This window comes from Enhydra lutris, unplaced genomic scaffold, assembly GCF_002288905.1.
Source record: "Enhydra lutris kenyoni isolate GAN:26980312 unplaced genomic scaffold, ASM228890v2 scaffoldscaffold30, whole genome shotgun sequence".
NCBI classification, from domain to species: Eukaryota; Metazoa; Chordata; class Mammalia; order Carnivora; family Mustelidae; genus Enhydra; species Enhydra lutris.
In genome coordinates, this window is record NW_019154114.1 from 18,062,483 (window position 1) to 18,081,422 (window position 18,940).

The 18,940-nt window shown below is 46.4% G+C and overlaps 1 protein-coding gene across 1 annotated transcript in view; it reads left to right on the forward strand.

Annotated features, from left to right (window-relative positions):
* LOC111152768 (cadherin 13) overlaps positions 1–18,940 on the forward strand; it is a 991,753-nt gene that overhangs the window by 948,551 nt on the left and 24,262 nt on the right. Inside the window, exon 11 of the mRNA XM_022511391.1 lies at positions 11,146–11,288. Coding sequence (XP_022367099.1) covers positions 11,146–11,288 — 143 coding nt within the window. The remainder of the gene's footprint in view (positions 1–11,145; positions 11,289–18,940) is intronic.

The window sequence follows — 18,940 nt, forward strand, 5'->3', positions numbered from 1 at the left end:
TAACCCGGCCCCGGCTGCGCACGTGAGCCAGGCTTGACCGTTAATGATGAAATCAGTAACCGTGATCACGATAAATTAATAATAGAACTCTCCTGTGGCTGCGTTTTTAAAGCCATCTGTTTCATACTTTTACCCACATGGGAGATGTTAACTTGTGTCTTCATCTAGAGTTGCCAGGTGTGTCCTTGGATTTCAGAAATCTCGAGTTCCTGAGGTCCCAGCTAATTATTGAAGAAAGCCCCATATTCAGTTACTCTGTGAGGTCCCAGTTTCCTGACTTTTCCAATGTCATTAAATCTGTGGCTTCTCACGACGACTCTGGTTTTCTGTATTTCTCTGTATTTCCCTGCGATCGATTCGGCCTAAAGCAGTAAGGCAAGGTCCGTTAAAGACATTGGTAAGCCTCGAGCAGCGCTCAGAAGGTGTGGCGCCCTTTTTCTGTAACTGCTGTGTTTGTGCAGGCCTCAAAACTGGGGCAGGGTGGGGGACCTTGTGCATAAGCTTTGGAATAAGTTGGCAAATGGGGATAAAGCCCTGCCCCAGCAGCATCCCTTTGCAGGCCCAGAAAGTCCCATCACAAGATCAGTGGCCTCGAGCAGGAGCACAGGCCTGAGCTTTGCTGGGAGAAGCAAGGAGCAGACCCGCCTCGCCCTGAACAGGGGACAGGGGCTCATCGGAGATGATATGCATGATGGCTGGCAAGCGGCAGGTTCCCCAGGGGCGTCAGCTGCCTTCTGTCGTAGGGAAGGCTCGACCCACGCAGGTCTCACAACCGAGGGGCAGGTCGGGGAGTGGACAGAAAAAGGCTTTCCTGCGGGTGCCCCTTGAATTCATGAGAATCCCCTGCACACCCAATAGTGCTACAGCCGGCCCCTCGGTCCCCGTCCATGAAAGCAGAACGTGCCTGAGAGCACCTGTCTTGTAGAGTCAGTCCCGTTCGGACCTGTTCTTACGGGCTGTCCACGGCAGCTGAGCTGTGTGTCCCAGTTGCAGGTCTGAGTCTAATTTAAAAGCTGTCAGTCTTCACTGCTGAATCGAAGACCAGCCTCAGCCTAGGTTATTTGAGAATTTGTAGACATGAACATATTAAATGCACATATGGGCCATATTATATTAAGCCTTTCTTGAAGGTATGATTTTTTTTCATAAACAAATGGGATTTTAAGAAAGGGTTATGTCGATTTAATGGTGTGTGTGTGTATGGAAGAGTTTGGGGGTTTTCTTAGGAAAGGTTATCGTGTAGTTACAAGTGTCACGGAGTTTCCAGTCCCGTCTAAAAAACCCAACCAGGGGATGCCGCCCGAGGGATTCAGCTCCCAGTTTCGTCATTATGCGTTGAGCGGTGGCCCTGAAACTGTGGTCAGCCAGAACCAGCTGGAGGGCATCTTAGAAATCAAGAGGCCCTATCACACTTGGCAAGGTCGCTAACTTGACAGAAGCCGAAATTGGAACAAAAACAGAGACAGTGTTCAGGAGGATGGAGAGATCTGCCCTGGGGCCACCCTTCTGCCACTGAGAGGGCACCTGGCTGGCGGGGGCGGCTACCTGGCTCCGTCCGTAGAGCACATGACTCTTGATCTTAGGGCCGTGAGTCCGAGCCCCAGACTGGGTGTGGGGCTTACTTAACAAGAATAAGTAAATAAATAAATAAAATTCTTTTTAAAGCCACGTGATGCAGGTGGGCTGCTGCTGGTCCACTCTGAGCCTCTGTTTCCTCCTCGGGACAGTGGAGGTGATGACGTCTGCCTCCCAGGGCGATGGGCAGTGACAGGCCATGATGGGCCTCCACTGTGTGGCACCTGGTTGGTGGTCATTGAACGTGGACTTCCAGCTCTAGGCGCGGCAGGAAATAGAAACCTTTATAGCACATGGTGAGTCATGGGGAGCCGACCGGCTTTGCCGCCCTCATCACGCATGTCATTAAGTGAAGATTTGTGCCAGTCCTCATTAAGATCCTCTCTCGCTGCTGGAGGATGAGTTCCGAAAAAGCAGGGAACTCACTGCTCCCTACTCAGAACCACACTTGGCGTCTGGCGCTCTGCGAATATTTATTCCACAAGGAAGTGAACCCTCTCGCAAGAGGGGGTGAAGCCCCCTACCACCTTGCCCACAAAATGTGTTCCTTTGTGACTTCCAGCTTCCTTAGCTGTACGGTCTCTAGAACTAAAATGGTTCTAGGAGAAATAGGAATTAAATGATTTCCAGAAAGAAGTAGAGCACCTTTTGCTCTGCCAGTTTCCCTGTTCTGAGCACGGACCGTACAGAAACCCAGAAGCAGAGCAGGCCTGAGGCGGGTCTCCAGGAAGGCCTGCTTCCCGGGTTCGTACTTAGCTGGCATCTGAAAACTCGGGTTTCTAGAGGGTTCTCACCACGCTAGGTGAGAAGGGTGGTTCCCTGGGCCTCCAGTGTTTGTGCAAACAAGTGGGGCTTACGCTGAGCACCTGCTTTCCTTCTGGAAAACAGGGATTTTGCTATGTGCCGGGCAGATGGTGCTGACATGACCAGCCCCCAAGGAAAAGCCTGGGGCACGGGGACCCCTAACAAGCAGCCCTGGTGGACAGCACTTTACAACACGTTGCTGGGGAATTGAGTGTGTCTGGTGTGACCCCCACGAGAAGGTTCTGGAAGCCGGCTCCTGCTCCCCTCCTCATTGCTCCATGTGCCTGTCCCTTTGCTGGTCTTGCCCTGCATCTTCTCTCTGTAATACATCTTAGCCATAAGTATGACATCTTGAGTCCTGTAGGTCCTTCTAGTGAGTCCCTGAGCCTGGGACTCACTCATCTTTGGGACCCCCAGGGTACGTACTAACCTGAGTCCCTGCTGACATCACGTAGAAGGTCTGAGCCCACTGAAGGGACTTCTGGAGCAGCATTCACATGGGAGTTTGGCTCTAATGAGAGAGATGGTCTGGAAGTCCTCTTGAGAGAGAGGTCCGTCCGTGGGTGGGATGGATGGACACCTCGGGACCAAATTCCTTTAGGATTCTGCGTCATGCAGGATATGGGCCAGTCAAAGTGTATGAAAGAAGGCTTGTGCTTTCTTTCATTCATTCAACAACCAAATGCCCACTCTGCGTGTGCTGACGCTCTTTTAGGTGCAAGACACAGAGGGCTGGGTAAGAGCGATGCATTCACTGCCCCAAGGAGCTCACACTGGCAGCTGGGGAGCCAGCCAGGTGAGGAGACAGGCTTCGGATGGAACATTCACAGCGGTCTCTCCGGGGACGCAGAGGCCTCAGTATCTGGGCTGAGACCTCAGCATTGGTGAGACACACATGAGGACATCTAAGGCAGCCATGTTCCATGAGGCACATGGAAAACCTTGAGGCTAGAATGGATTTGGTGTTTTGAAGGAACCAAGGGAAGGCTTTGGGAGTGCGAGGAAAGAATCAGAAAATGAGTGTGGGGAGTTAGGGCCTTGGAATCATGGCCAGGAGTTGGGATTTTAGTCTATGCCCAATGGGAAGCCATTGGGGGATCCTGAGCAAGGGACCCAGTTTATATAGGATAGAAAACTGAAAATACTCTGGTTGCTGTTTGGAGAATGGATTGTAGTACGTAGAATGAAAGCAAGGAGTCAGGTGCAGTGCAGTGGTCCAAGCAAAAAATGATCCCACTGCCTTAGCTCCTACTTCCTGCAGCAGAGCAGAGATAACGGACCCGCACAAAACCTCCCTCGGTCCGTTGCAGGGGCAGGGAGTGGCCTCCTTAGGGGTGACTATGCATTGCTTGTTGTTATAGTGGGAGTCAGAATTTCTAGATGGAATCAGCCAAGCCTCACCTCTATGCCATCTGAAGATGGCAGCCTCCAAGAGAATGGAATGGTCAGAATTGGAATCTGGTAGAGCCTTGTGCAGGATGAGTGCCGGCTTCCACCAGGGGACTCTGGGATCCCTGGGAGAAGGGGGTCCGGGGAAGGGCTGAGAGACGTCAAGAGCTCCTCCCCTGTTCCCAGCTACTATGTTGCCATGGATGTGCACAGCCCCATGCTGGGCTAGGCAAGCTCTGTCCCCACCTTCCCTTGTCCACATCTGCTGATGGTGGCATCTCCCCACCCTGGAGGGTCCCTCCTGTTACTGAGACTGCTTTCTTTGGCCCTGGTGCCCTGGTTGCCTCCCGGGCTTTCCGCAAGCCCTGAGCCATGATGGGATTCTCGGATTCACTGGCCTTTTAAGCTGGTCTGTATGTATTGTCAGGAGACTTGAAATAGGCCCTTTCCTTTGCATGGAGACCCAGAGCTACGTGAGCCATTTCAAAACAGTGTACTTCCTTCTGCTGGAAATTCAATTACTTTCTGGTTCTGTTTTTAAATAAAGTGGTTGATGTGCATCACCCAAGCAGGCATGCCATCGAGCACACAGGGGGCCCGCGGAGCTGGAATTAAGCAGGGAGCTGAGGGTGCGCCTCCTGTTTCCTTTCTTCCCTGTGGCTTTACAGGTCCTTTGCCTCCTTCAGTAGAAATTCGAAATTCCTCTGTGTTCTTCCTTTTCTTGCTTTCCTCTTCCAGACTCTCATAGCCTTTTCCATTTTACTGACTCCTCTCTGAGAGCGAACTACAGTGCTTTAGCCAGACTCCAAGTTAATGCTGGTCCCTGCTCACAGGGCACTTTCCTACTGGGGTATCACTTCTGGTGGCTCCCTCCCCCTTCTGTTTATTGTCCAATATCAGTCCCAGTGTTCCCACTCCGCTTTACCTCTCCACTGGTGTCTTCTGCCCCCTTAGAGATCCAGAAGTGTATAATCCTCCATCTCAAGTTGATTTCGTGGGTGGTCAGAGTGTTCTGGTAGATATTTAGCTCATGTTAGGGGACTGGTTGAAACAGGGTCTCCCACTTCTCCGCCATCTTGCCCCTCCCCTCGAGAACCACAGTGCAGCTCATATGTTGGTCCAAAAAATACCAGCCCTCCTTACCATACGTGATAACATCCAGGATATTTCTGATGGTTCTCCGACGAGCATTTGCTCTAGATCAGCGCTTCTCTGACCCTCGAGGATCTAACAAAGCCCTAGGGATCTTGGACTGACTCCTCTGACACGAGTCCCAACCCAAGTCCCCCTCCTCCAGGTAATGCAAGCTCCCAGTCTATAAACAGATGCCCAGACCTCTCCGTGTGCATTTTCCTATATGCCAACATGCCCAAGGGTCCAAAACATCGGAAAGATACCCAACTTCCTTGTTCTGAATGGATAAGGAGTCAGCGGAATTTGTTGAATGGTCTAGCTTTTGCAAACACTCTAACCTACCATCTATATCAAATAGTAAATTTCCAAATGTATATATGGATGGACATAAATGTAATTATATATAAAATATTTGTCTCAGTAGATTGATAGATCTCTATTTAACTAATATATATGGCAGATATATAATTATGTATTAGATATCTATACCCACATCTGTATCTGTCTGTCTTCCAGTCTCCCTATCTACCTAACTTGCCCATTCCTGGTGCTCTAATACAGCTTCGATACTCTTGGCTAACCCTGCACTGTTAGCAGTGTCTTACTTTGTAATATTTTTAAGTCTAATATAAAAGGAAGGCCATGCTAAACCCAGGTGGTTTTGGTATCTGTGCTGAACAACTACGGGTCCCCCACGTCACAGAAAGTGAACCCAAGAAGCTTATAGAAGGACCTTGTCAAACCTGGGAGTCTCTTCTTCCTTCCGTCACTACCTGGGCCCCACGAGGGTGGAGTCTGGCAGCCCCTGGTTCTGGAAGTCCTTCTGGGTGGATACCTGGCCCTGGCCCCTGGCAATCTCCTTCCGGTTCCGCTGGGGCCCCGAGGACAGTAACCTGCTTCCCAGGAGAGGTGTAGGGCCTGAGCATGGTTGGCAGAGCCCAGCCCTTCTTCCCAGCGCGGCCCAACCCTGCTAACCAGTCCACCCCATGTCTGCCGAGACCTGTACCCAGAAGAGGCCGAATCCCGACAAGCCCTTGAGCAGCTCCTGTGAAGCCACGGTACAGACTGAAATGAGTCCCGTTTTTAACTTGATTTTTCTTCTCCTGTAACAAGCAAAGTTCACATTACAGATAAATTGCCCAGAAATTCCAATTTAATAAGTCATGTGCATTTTTCAGGCCTAAAAGCACGGAAAACATCTTGCATGCTGGTATTTTTATATCAAAAGGTTTATTAAAAAGACAGCTTTGAAAATGTCAGGAATTTACATAGAGCATCTGGTGAACCGGTCAGAAGGGGATGATTTGACGAAAGGGCCCTTCACCCAGGAAGTGGAAAAGCCGTTTGGCTGGTGTTCCCTGGCTGCTCTCCCTCCTCTCTGGGGTAGTAGGCTCTGGCATGGGGAGCAATCACGCCGACATTCAGGGCCTTGCCCCAGCTCTTGGCTTGCATTGCTCAGGAGGGCTCAGGAATGGGACCGGGGGTTGGGGGGGCTGTGCCTGTCCTCCTGTGTCCGTGGCTGGGATTCCCAGTAGGAGCCACAAGCTGGCATCATGGAGACCCAGGACACAGGCATGTGTCCCCAAGGTTTCCAATGGGAAAAGACACCCAACAAAGTAAAATAACTACTAGAGGGAAAAAGAATTAAAGGTCATGAGAAAACACAAGTAAATAGCAACGGTAATGGATACCTGATTTTTTTTTATAATCTTTTTTTAGAGGGAGGGAGAGAGAAAGTGCATGTAAATGAGGGGAAGGGCAGAGGGAGAAGGGGAGAGAGAATCCTAAGCAGGCTCCATGCCCAGCACAGAGCCCAACGTGGGGCTCGATCTCACAACCCTGAGATCATGACCTGAGCCGAAATCAAGAATCAATCGTTTAACCAACTGAGCCACCCAGGTGTCCCTACCTGGTTATTTTTTTAAGGAAGAAAAACAGTGAGCAGCTATTGTGTGAAACCCTAAGTCCTTGCTTTCTCCGGGAGGGTGATGCAGACAGGCCTAAGTGCACTGGGCACGGTTCTTAGTGGACAGCCTCCGAGTTCATGTCTGAACTCCCCTCAGGCAAGAGAAGCAGCGGAGATGTTCATCATACGAAACTGTAACATCGTGAGATCAAAACCATGACTAGGGAGAAACAGAGTATCGTTTCTTTGCCAACATGAAAAGCTAGATAATTTCATTCAGTTTTTATTTATATTCTAAAGTCTGATTCAAGTAATCAGGGAATAAAATATGGTCCATTTAAATTTTTCCTTGTTTCAAATACATGGAACCATCACGCATCACTCCTGGATCAGCTCCAAACTTGTTACCTGGTAAGATAGGAAACAAACGTTGCCTTTCTTTGCATTTCCCATTTCTCTGATGACTGCAACCAACAGAGGAAGGTTGCCACCGAATGTTCTGGGTGTCACCGGGGGCCAGGCGCTCTCCGTGGCCTGGAGGGACATGGAACGGCCAACACCTGGCCCTGAGCATAAGTAATAAAAAGCACCTCCTTCAGGCCCGGTACCCACAGTCCCACACACCTGTGCACAATTCCATCTCTGCCACGGCGGCTGTACCGCTCTGGGCAAGTTGCTAAGCCTCTCTGAATCTTGGTTATCTCACCTTTAAAACAGGGACGATACCAACTTCATCTGGTTGTTCAGAACCACAGAAATGGATGTGGTGCCGACGGAAGCGTTTGGTGCGGGGCCTAGCACGGTCCACTCAAACCTCATCCTGACATCACAACTTCTAACCAGGGACTCTTACAGAGTGACAGGGAGGAGGCATTTCAGCCTGGTCTTAGAAGACAGCAGTTTGCAGGGAGAGACATAAATTCCTATGGAAATGATAGGTGTTTTTAAAGCAGTTCGTTCTTATGAGTAATGCATTTCTTCTGTTTTTGAGAAACAAGGAAATGATCACTGAGGCAGCAAGGGAGTATGGGGAAAACTACCTTAGCCCCCCTCATTCCCCGTGCTCCCCACCACTGCTGCACTTACAGGACACTGTCTCCCCGGGGCTCTGCTGAGCTGGGGCTCCCAAAACATTCCAGGGGACAGTGCGGATCCCATACTGGACCTGACGCCAGCGGACCACGTGCGACCTGCTCTGCTGGGAGCCACCCACCTCGTGCCGGGCCCCACCTGGCCCTCACAGCTCCCCCATGAGCTCTGGGATTCTCCTGCCTCCCCAAGGAAATGGAAACAAATGAATAGCTTGCCCAAGGTCACACAGTGAAAGTCCAGGTTTTTCACTCTGACGTCCATGCCTTTTCCTCCCATGTGATGCTGACGACATCCAGGATCCCGTGTGGCCAGGGCAGAGAGGTTAAGAGCAGGCCCCTGGCACCCGACAGCCAGGGTGCAAATCCTAACATCGCCATGTGCTCGCCTCTGACCTTGGCAAAGTGCTTTGTCTGTCTGGGTTGGTTGGTTGGCTTATTTTTGCACTGGAACAATATTTATTTTTTTCCTTCGCAAAAACTCAAATGGCACCCTTTTTAAAAACAAAACAGAAATTCTGTCCCAGACTTTTTTTTTAATATTCAAGCAGATTTTAAATGATAGAACTTCTGTGAAAACTAAGAAATCTATAGCCTGAAGTTTCATAGGAAAAAAGTAAGACAATGAAAAGCTGTATGACAGCCAGCTTCTCCTCAGTTTCCCCGTCTGTGAAATGGGAATGATCATATTATCCACCTCTCAAGGTATGATGTGAGGCCTGAAAGAGTAGACACAGCACACTCCCTGAAAAGGGCCTTCCCACGCAGTAAACACTAAGTTACTGTTGGATGCTGCTGCTGATACTATTGTTGTGAAATGGGCACTGAAGGCCGTTCTAGGAAGACCAGACTCACTGCCTTGTGGGAAGCATTAGCAGGGCCCACTCCCTGGCGTTGTTCAGCAGTCTAGGGTCTGGTTCATCTACTTTTGCAAAATAAAAATTGGATTTGACGTGATTGACGCACACAGAGGTGCTCGGGTCTGTTCTGGTGACCTAAATTCACACTCCTGTGGACAGCCCCTCGGGTCTCACCTACATGGGAAAAATCTAAACCAGGACCCTTGGAGTCGTCTTCGTTCTATCCTCGGAGGTATCTGCTTCTCAAAATGCAGCCAGTGTCTTCTGACAGCCCTCCAGTAAGTCAGCTGGGAAGCAGCTCAGTGTGAGGGTTCAGAACAGCAGCTCTGGGCCCACATCCTGACTTTATGACCTTGAAGGCTCTATGGTTTGGTTTTCAGGGAATATTACACCTGCTATGTTGGTCTCTTATTGTCACCATAACAAACTGCTGTAACAGAGTCCTACAAACCGGGTGAGGCTAGAAATGGATTTTTCCCCCATTTCAAAGGCCAAAAACCCAAAATCAGTCTCACCGGGCCAAAATCGTGGTGGGCCACACTCCCTCTGGAGACTATAGGGGAAACTCCTTTGCAACAGTCTAGTCTCTGCCTCTTCTCTTCCCTGTGTCTCAAATCTCTCTCTGCTTCCGTCTTATGAGGACACCTGAGGTTCCGTGTAGTGCAGGAATCCAAAAGCCCCTTTCCACCCCAAGATCCTCCCCTTAATTAGACCTGCAACATTTGTGCCATAAAAGGTAACGTTCACAGGTCCCCAGGGTTAGGATGTGGACATCGTTTCCACTGTGAAGATTAGGGTGGCAGTTTGCCCCAGAGTCTTGTTAGTTAAATCAGGTTTGAAATGTCCTTAGAACCAAAGCCAGCAGTATATGGCAGAAATGATGGACTTCGGGCATCTTTACCTGGCTGATAAGCCATCAGTTTTCATGTCCCCTCAAGGGTGTGTGTGTGTGTGTGTGTGTGTGTATTTGACAGAGAGAAACACAGCAAGAGAAGGAACACAAGCAGGGGGAGTGGGAGAGGGAGAAGCAGGCTTCCCGCTGAGCAGAGAGCCCAACACAGGGCTGGATCCCAGGACCCTGGGATCATGACCTGAGCCGAAGGCAGATGCTTAACAACTGAGCCACCCAGGCACCCCAAGGGCATATATTTCAAAGACTGGTGGAGAATGGCAGGAGAACACTGGCCAGCATCACTCTGGCTCAAGTACAGAAGTGATTAGAGCACCTGCCATATGTCACTGGGACAGCCCCACATTATCCCAGCCACTCAGTTCAAAGAAATCTGAGTCCTGTTCCGTTAGTCTCCTGATCAAATGAAAATGGGATTTTCATTTCTTACCTAGTGCACCTTTTGTTTGAACTTAGAAGGAGCATGGATTACTTTTATGACAACCTCCAAAAATAGTAATGTTTTAAAGTTCTTTGACGGTTTCCCATTATCCAGAACTCAAATCCCTTACAACAGTGGTTAAGGTTCTTTAAAATCTGTCTCTCTAAACTCCTATACCGTCAGTGTCCCCCAGAGAAGCTATGCCTCAAGCACAACCGCCCACAACAGTATTCATTCAGCAGCTGTCTGTTGAGTGTTGTGTGTGTGCTAAGCAATGTTTTAGGAGCTGGGGTCATGACCGCAAACAGATACCCTGGCTTTTGTGGGACTTACGTTCTAGTGAATCTCTCTGTTCCATGTGTTAACTTGTATTGCTCTCTCTTCCTGACCTGTCTTCTCATTCTCATTTTCCTCTGGTCTCGGTTCAGACACTGCATCTTCTGTGAGGTCCCCAGGGTGACTCTCCATCAGAGGGAATGGCCAGTTCCTCCAAGCATCCTTGCGTCCTGCCCGTGCGTTCACAGCACTTCTCCCCGGGATCTATACATGGGGCACAGCCAGGGTATTGAAGAAATAGAGCTGGACTTGGATGGCTTTAACTCGGCCTCTTTGAGATCTGGGCTGATACAAGCTCTCTCCTCACAGGCTTGTCATGAGGCACGAAGGAGGCGCATGCCCAAAATATTGAGCACAGATTTGGAGGTCAGCCTCACTTTTTGAATGAACAACTATAACTGCAATGATGTTTTGGATTTTTGTAAAGAATTATGTGGCACTGGGGCACCTGGGGGGCTCAGTCGGTTAAGCATCTGCTTTCAGCTCAGGTCATGATCTCAGGGTCCTGGGACGGAGCCCCACATCAGGCTCTCTGCTCAGCAGGGAGCCTGCTCCTCCATCTTCTGTGCTTACCTACTCTCTCATTCTCTGTCTCTCAAATAAATCAAAAAAAGAATTATCTGGCACCTACATGAGAGCTTGTTCCCACCGCTCAATGAATATTTCTTGAATCTGTTCAGAGTGTCATCTGAATGTTGTTTGGGAATTATATTTTTTTTCAGGTATTCCATTTACAAGGACCCAGCGGGCTGGCTGAATATTAATCCCATCAATGGGACCGTTGACACCACAGCCGTGCTGGACCGCGAGTCGCCCTTTGTCCACAACAGCGTGTACACTGCCCTCTTCTTAGCCGTCGACAGTGGTGAGTGCTTTCTAAAATGCTACCGAGCATATACTTTTCTGTTATAAATGCATTTTTACATTTTACGTTTCTTCTGGTAACACCCGGAGGTGTTCTTGGGAAGAACAAAAATGTGTAGAGGCAGGGAAGGCAAACATTTAAACATACAGTAAGTCAGTAATACCCCCAAAGCCTGGAATTCTCCAGTCTTTGTCCAATTAGAGGTCAGAGTGGGGAGCTCACGGTCCTTCGTCTTAGGCAGGTGCCACAGCTAGGGAGGCGCACTGATGCCTTTCATCTTGGCATCATGCCCGCATCTGTGGGACAGTTCTTTCACTTAGGGCAAGTTGAAAGAAAGTCCCAGAGGACGTCACCAAACTTGACGGCTGAATTGTCCCACAGCTTTTATCCTGTTACCCCAGGCGACTATGGAAAGACATCAGTGCACTCAGCTAGGAGCTTCCTAATCCCAGAACAATGGCTTTTCATTCAAAAGCTACTAATGCGACATCCACAGACCGTTCTAGAGGCCGGGGTACAGCAGTGAACCAACAAGAACGGCTATCCTTATGCAGCCGACACTCTCATGGAGAAAGGAAGCAAATTGAGTAAAATACGTAATATGCTTTTTGGGAAAAAGAGAAGCATACAATGTATGTATAAAACCAGGAAATGGATAAAAGATAGCGGACAGCAGGGAGCTGCAGTTGTAATGAGGCAGCCCTGGGGAGCCTCGCTACGGCAGCGACATTTGCATAAAAACATGAAGGTGGTGGAAATGGGAGACCTGAAGTTATCTAAGGGAAGGCCAAGGAGGCCATGAGGGCTGGACCAGAGAGAGTGGGCGAGATAGGCAGGGGGTACGGATACAGATGGTGTGGAGTCACGTGGGCCCCATCACCCCCGGCTTTTACTGTGGGTAAGACAGGACCACCAGGGCCGAGGGCTCAGTAGGGTGCAGTATGACATCATCATGCTGTCCTGTTGAGATCAGACATAGGGGACAAGAGCACAAGTATGGGAGACTGGTGACAACCTAGGTATGAGGGTAAGCGGGGCTGATAATAGGGGAAAGGATGAGAAGTCAGATCCTGGAGGTAGTCTATTTCAGACACAAAGCTAATAGGATCTGCCATTGGCTGAGATGGGGAGTCAGGGTTGGTCTCGGTGTATGTTAAACAGAGATGTCCATTGTGTCAATCGCACCAGAAGTTTTGCTCTCTCTCTTACTCCAAAAAGCCAGTTGCTTGTGGCTAAAGATTCAGTTTGAGTCGCATATATGAAAGTGAATGTTCACAGGGCCTTTGGTATGTGCCCTTGTGATACACAATAACAGGTAAACTAAGACTTCTCAGACCCCGTCTCCATATGCTGGGGACTCACATGCAAACCACATATTAGACCAGTGTCTGAGAAACGCACAATCAAGATGGCAGGCAATAGGCAGAGGGGGCTTCACAGTGAAGTCAACCTTTGAGTTTGGCCTCGAAGGACAGGTAGGATTTGGGTAAGTGTCAGGGGAGGAGGCAGAGGGGCCTGAGAACACAGAGCAGAGGAATCAAAACTGGAAGGGAGTGTGGTGTGGGTGGTAAGAAAGGGAGAGAGAAGAGCTGCATCCACTCTGTGTAGACAAGTGGAAATCTATTTGGATGTACATTGAAAAGTCATCTTCAAAGAATCGCAACATCCAGACAAGTCTTTTGCTGGAGCCGGCAGCCAAAAGATTGCCTTAGTTTTCAAGGAAGAAATTGCATGATGAAATAGCCCACAGACATTCGTCCACACGCACTGTGCTTGGTCCCGGAGTCTTGGAGTTGAATAATTCATGGTTCCTGTGCTCCATGTGCTAATGAGTGATTTGGGGAGTTAGGCCAGTAAGCGCAAGACCACAGAGCAATGTCATCACTATTCTGATGGACCTAAGCCCAGAGGAGCCCCTGGTCCTCCCTTGGGGGTGGCCACAGGGAGCTTATTGGTTACAGGGATAAGGATAAGTTGAGAAAAGGTAATACACTTTTGTAATTCCATCCCCATTTCTTTTTTATTTTAATGCCAGTAGAGCTAACCTACAGAATAATATTAGTTCCATGTGTACAATATAGTGATTCCACACTTCCATACATCACCCAGTGCTCATCACGCAAGTAGTCTCCTTAATCCCCAGCACCCTTTTCACCCAGCCCCCCACCTCCCCTCTGGTAACCATCAGTTTGTTCTCCATAGTTAAGGGTCTGTTTCTTGGTTTGTCTCTCTCTTTTTTTCCCTTTTGCTCATTTGCTTTGTTTCTTAAATTCCACATAGGAGTGAGATCATACGGTATTTGTCTTTCTCTGACTGATCTCGCTTAGTGTTATAGTCTCTAGATCCATACATGTCATTGCAAATGGCAAGACTTCATTCTTTCTGTTGGCTCACTAGTGTTCCATTGTGTATACAGACCACATCTTCTTTATCCAGTCATCAATCAGTGAACCCTTGGGCTGCTTCCATATCTTGGCTATTGTAAATAAAGCTGCTATAAACATAGGGGTGAATGTAGCCCTTTGAATTAGTGTTTTTGTATTTTGAGGGGTACCACCAACAGTGCATGAGGGTTCCTTTCTCTCCACATCCTCACCAACACCTGTTGTTTCTTGTGTCTTTGATTTCAGCCATTCTGACAGGTGTGAGGCGGCATCTCATTGTGATTTTGATTTGTAGTTCCCTGATGATTTGTGATGTTGATCATCTTTACATGTGTCTGTTGGCCATCAATATGCCTTCTTTGGGAAAAAAAAATGCCTATTCACGTCTTCTACCCATTTTTAATTGGATTATTTGTTTTTTGGATGTGGAGTTGTATTGGTTCTTTATATATTTTGGATACTAACCCTTTATTGGATCTGTCATTTGCCAATATCTTCTCTCAGTCAGTAGGTTGCCTTTTAGTTTTGTTAATGAGAAAAGGCAAGGCATTCTAAAAGAGAAGCCTGGAAGAATATGGATAGGTAGCACACTGAGAAGGCTTGCATGGTAGGCTCCACATGTACGAGGCTAAGAGCAGAGAGTTGGCCCAGCACCCACTGTTCCAAGGTTGGTACTAGGCCTTGTGTTGAATGCCTGGCTGCTCTCACAGTGCCTGATTTAGAGCAGGCATTCAACAGATCTGCGGAATAGATCCCAAACTAGATCATGAAATGCTCCATATGCTATGCCAAAGGGTTTGATTTGATTACAAATAATCTTTGTGCTTTAGAAAGATAACCCCCAGTGTAGAAAATGCACAATGATGACATGGGAGGCAGGGAGGCATTCTAATGCTGGGGCAGAAATCAGGGTAAGGGAAGCATGACGCAGTGAAGTGACTTCAGATGGAGCTAGTCTAGAGTCAGAAGTACATTGAAAGCCATAGCTGGTGTCTTAGTTGCAAGGGTTAAGTTGTGCCTGGTGGCAATAGAAATGGACCAGAGAGGATGGGTCTAGAAAACATCTGGAAGGAAGAAGCAAGACTTTGAAAAACGTGCATGCTCAACATAAAGTAGAGAAAGGTGATATTCAGTTTTCTAGTCCAGAAACCAGGGATGATTATTCCATTGATAGAAGTGGAATGGGTTTCAAAGGATCATTCCAATGTTGTCTTTATAGGGTGCATGTTGAGATGATGTCCCATGAGACTAAAGTAGAGGTAAGGAGGTTTTTCTTAGAGAGTCACCCACGCAAAAGAGATGGGAGCCATCAGAACAGGTAAGTTTTGTAGAAGGAACGGGTCTAGACAGGAGTGCTAAGGGCATAAATGGGGGGGTGACAATAAGTCAAGAATGTTTAAAATGCTGTTTGAATTTAAAAGTGTCCATTTTTAGTATCAATTAAAGCAATCATTTCAGAGTTCGGAAAAGTCCCTGTACTTGTAGAGAAAATACTCAGCTAAGAACAGCATGAAGAAAGGTGGAAATACAGCAAATACAGTTGTCATTGCCTTGAGATATTTTACGCAATTATTCATCAAAAAAAAAAAAAAAAAAAAACCTAGAAGTGAAGTACACTTTAATTTTTGAGGCAACAAGAGCCTTCTCTCCAGGTATCACTAGGCAATCTGCTTCTAGACTCTGAGGCTTAGCTTACACTTCTACAAAATGAGGAAGATAATTCCTACTTAGAAGGTTGTTGTGAGCAATGAGAAAGAGAAGTGCCATTCCCTCTACACTCACCACTGAAGGCCATATTAAATGTTCAATAAATGTTAATCTCACCCCAGTGGGGGTTATAGAAAGGAAAGAATGGAGCCAAGAATGGTCCTAAGAAAAATATAGTGTGAAATCTCCTTTTTGTCTAACTCTTTTAATACTAATATCAAACAACCAAATTCAAAATCTGGTGTCACAGATGTTTCCAAAAGGACGAAATGTCCCTGAAGATGTAAGGATAAATAGAAAACAGGTTGGCATTAATATACACAACCATCATTAGAGATAATAATCTTGAACAAGGCCCAAAAGACTTAGAGTAAAAAGAGCATAAATTTTAAAAGACCTCATGAATCAAAGGAACTTTTGTCTGAAGCCTTTTTGTCTCACTGAAAACTTCTCTCTAGGTGTTATGTTCAACCAGGAAAAACCAACACGTACCTATTAGATCAAAGTTAATAGTGTAACTGATGTCTCAATTTTAGACAAAGGAAGCATTTAATTTTATTTAATTTATATAAATTCAGTGTATTTGATGGAATGAAAGAATACAGATTTTTTTTTTTTTTGGGTCACATCACACTAGGAAAGCTAAAGCAAAATAAAATGATTTTCTCCAAACAAAGAGTCACTTAGGAATTTATATCAAAACATGTTGATAAAAGATATGTGTGTAGGATCTTCCAAATAGGAAGTAGTAGATTACTGTCCCCACTGCAAAAACTAGGAAAATCAGGGTAGATGACAAAAGTCTTTAATTTTAAAGGTATCAGAGAGTCGCAAAAGCCAGGAAGCCTCGATCAATGAAAATATCAAAAAGGGAAGAAGCATTCTAAAAAAAAAAGTATAAGACAGCTAGCCATTTCTTCTCTCTGGGGGCCTTTTCTGATTCTGGGGGGAGAGTCAGGCTTGACCCAGGCAGAGGGCCCAAAATGAAGGGAAATAAACCAGCAATCCTTGTAACAGTCATGTGGAGCTCGTGTGCCAAAGTGAAAACCTGAGGGCCCTTAAACACATGGCTGCTTCCCCCTGCCCCCACCATGGACAAATACCCTTTAAAGGACAGAGTGAAATCTCCTGGGGTCTCATGGAAACAAGGACCTAACAGAGGAAGCCAACCTATGTTAAATGTACAAACCATTCTTTCTTTAAGATATTTGCCAGATTTCAAAGGTACAAAATGGTGGAAGATGGGATGGCTGGTGCTGTAGTCTGAATGTTTATGTCCCCACCAAAATTCACGTGTTGAAACCTAATCCCTAGTGTGATGGCATTTTGAGGTAGGGCCTTTAAGGGGTGCTTATGTCATGCAGATAGAAGCCTTTGTAAGTAGGATGAATGCTCTTATAAAAGAGACCCTAAAGAGTGCCTCTGCCCCTCCTGCCATATGAGGACACAACAAAAACACTCTGTTGAAAATTGCAAATCACTACTAAGAGAAGTTTTAATCCTATTAAATAGAGAGATATACCACGTTCATGGATTGGCAGTCTCAATGCTACTGAAATGTGAATTCTCTCCAAACTGACGTAAAGGATTTAACATGATACCGAGCAAAATCCCAGGTCTCTGTTTTGAGGTGAAGGAGAGGAAGTGGATTGTAAAATTCATACAGAAATATAAGGGGCTAACAATAGCCAAGGCAATCTTGAAGAATACGTTGGAAGACTTACACTATGATATATTCTGACCTATTAGAAAGAAAAAAAAAACGGTAAATAAAAATTATGTGATGTTTGTACAAAGACAGGAAAAAACTGATCAGTGAAGTAGATTAGAGAGTTTAGAAGCCGATAACCCGCACACACGGTCCATTTGCCACCAGAACATGGTGGCTTCAAGCAAGAAAGCATGGTCTCTGCAATAAAAGTACTGGGTTAATTGAATATGCATATGAAAAAATGTATCCTGCCCCTTCTCTTAGACCATAGACAATATACAATACTCAATTCTAAATATACTATGAGCCAAAAAGTAAAATAATATCTCTTGTAGAGAAAAACATATGAGAACATAATTGGTGTCCTTGACAGAGTTGAAAGATTTTGCAACCAAGACACAAACGTATTCACCGCAAAAAGGGGTAAAAAATGGCAGATTATATTAAAATTAAAAACTTCAGTTCAAAGGATATCATTTAAAAAGCAATAAAGGTAACCCACAAAGTAGAAGGTATTTATAATACAAAGAAATCCTACCATCTGTAAGCAAAAGATACAACCCAAAGCAACACAGGGAAGGAACTTGAACAGGCACTTCTACAAATGCCAACAACACAGAAGAGATGCACAACTTCATTAATCAAAGAAATAAAAAGTAATTTATGTAGCTATAAATTAAAATGCAAATTAATCCAAAAAATACAATGAAATCCAGAAGCACAGTGATCTACCCACAAAATAGTTGAACTGGCCGATGAAACACACCAAGAGTTGGCAAGGATATAAAATAATTGGAAGTCTCCTATCCAGCTGGTAGAGGGGTAAGTTGGTAACACCACTTTGGAAACCGGAAGTATCAACTAAGGCTAAAACTTTGTCTACCCTATGATCCAGGAATTACACAGCTATTTATCCAACGGAATTGTGGCTGTGTGTTCACCAAAACACGTGTGTCAGAATGTGAATAACAACAGTATTCATCATAGCCCCCAAACTGGAAGATATTCAGATGCTCTCTAAGAGTGGAATAGGTCGATTGTGGAATGTTCATACAATTAAATCTGTACAACATGGAGAATGAATGATCTACAACTCTTCACAGCAACACAGATGAATCTCAGAAACATAGCACTGAACCACAAAAGGCCGGTCAGAAGACCACATCCTGAATGGTTCCATCTATAAAAAGCTGAAACACAAGCAAAGGTCATCACCACCACTAGCTTATCCGGTGGATGTGTTTCTTGATCCTCTCGTATTGGACTATGCAGGTGGGTTCAAATTGTAAAAACTCTTCAAGCTGTATATTTTAGAAACATAAGTGTTTCTCTACTCCAATAAAAACTAAGCAAAACACACACACACACACACACACACACACACACAACTGCTCAGAGAGTGTGTACTGGGTCCACTGTCCCTTCCCCAGGAGGGCTGTGACCTTTCATGCATTCTCCAAGTACCTGCATGCCCTAGAGTCAGACTCTTGACATCCTCCCGCTCTGTGGAAGGATGGTCTCCGCTGCTGATGGGCTGATACTGCCAGGAAAGGCGAGAGGCAGGTTGTCTGCAGAGGGAACAAAGCAAAGCTCACATTCTCAGGTCGCCCACGATATTTTGCAAAAGACAGAAGAACTACCATCTTCTTTTTCTACACACCGCTCTGCTTATCCAGTTAAGAACAATGACCAGGCAACACCAACAGAGATTTTTCTTTCAGGTACCTCTTAGAGATTGGAGACTGTGGGATCAGGATGAAGGAATACAAAATGACAAAATCAGGGCTGGAAACCTGTTCTGGGGTTAACAGAAAAAAAAAAAAAAAAATCTTTGGACCTATTTGCTTCAG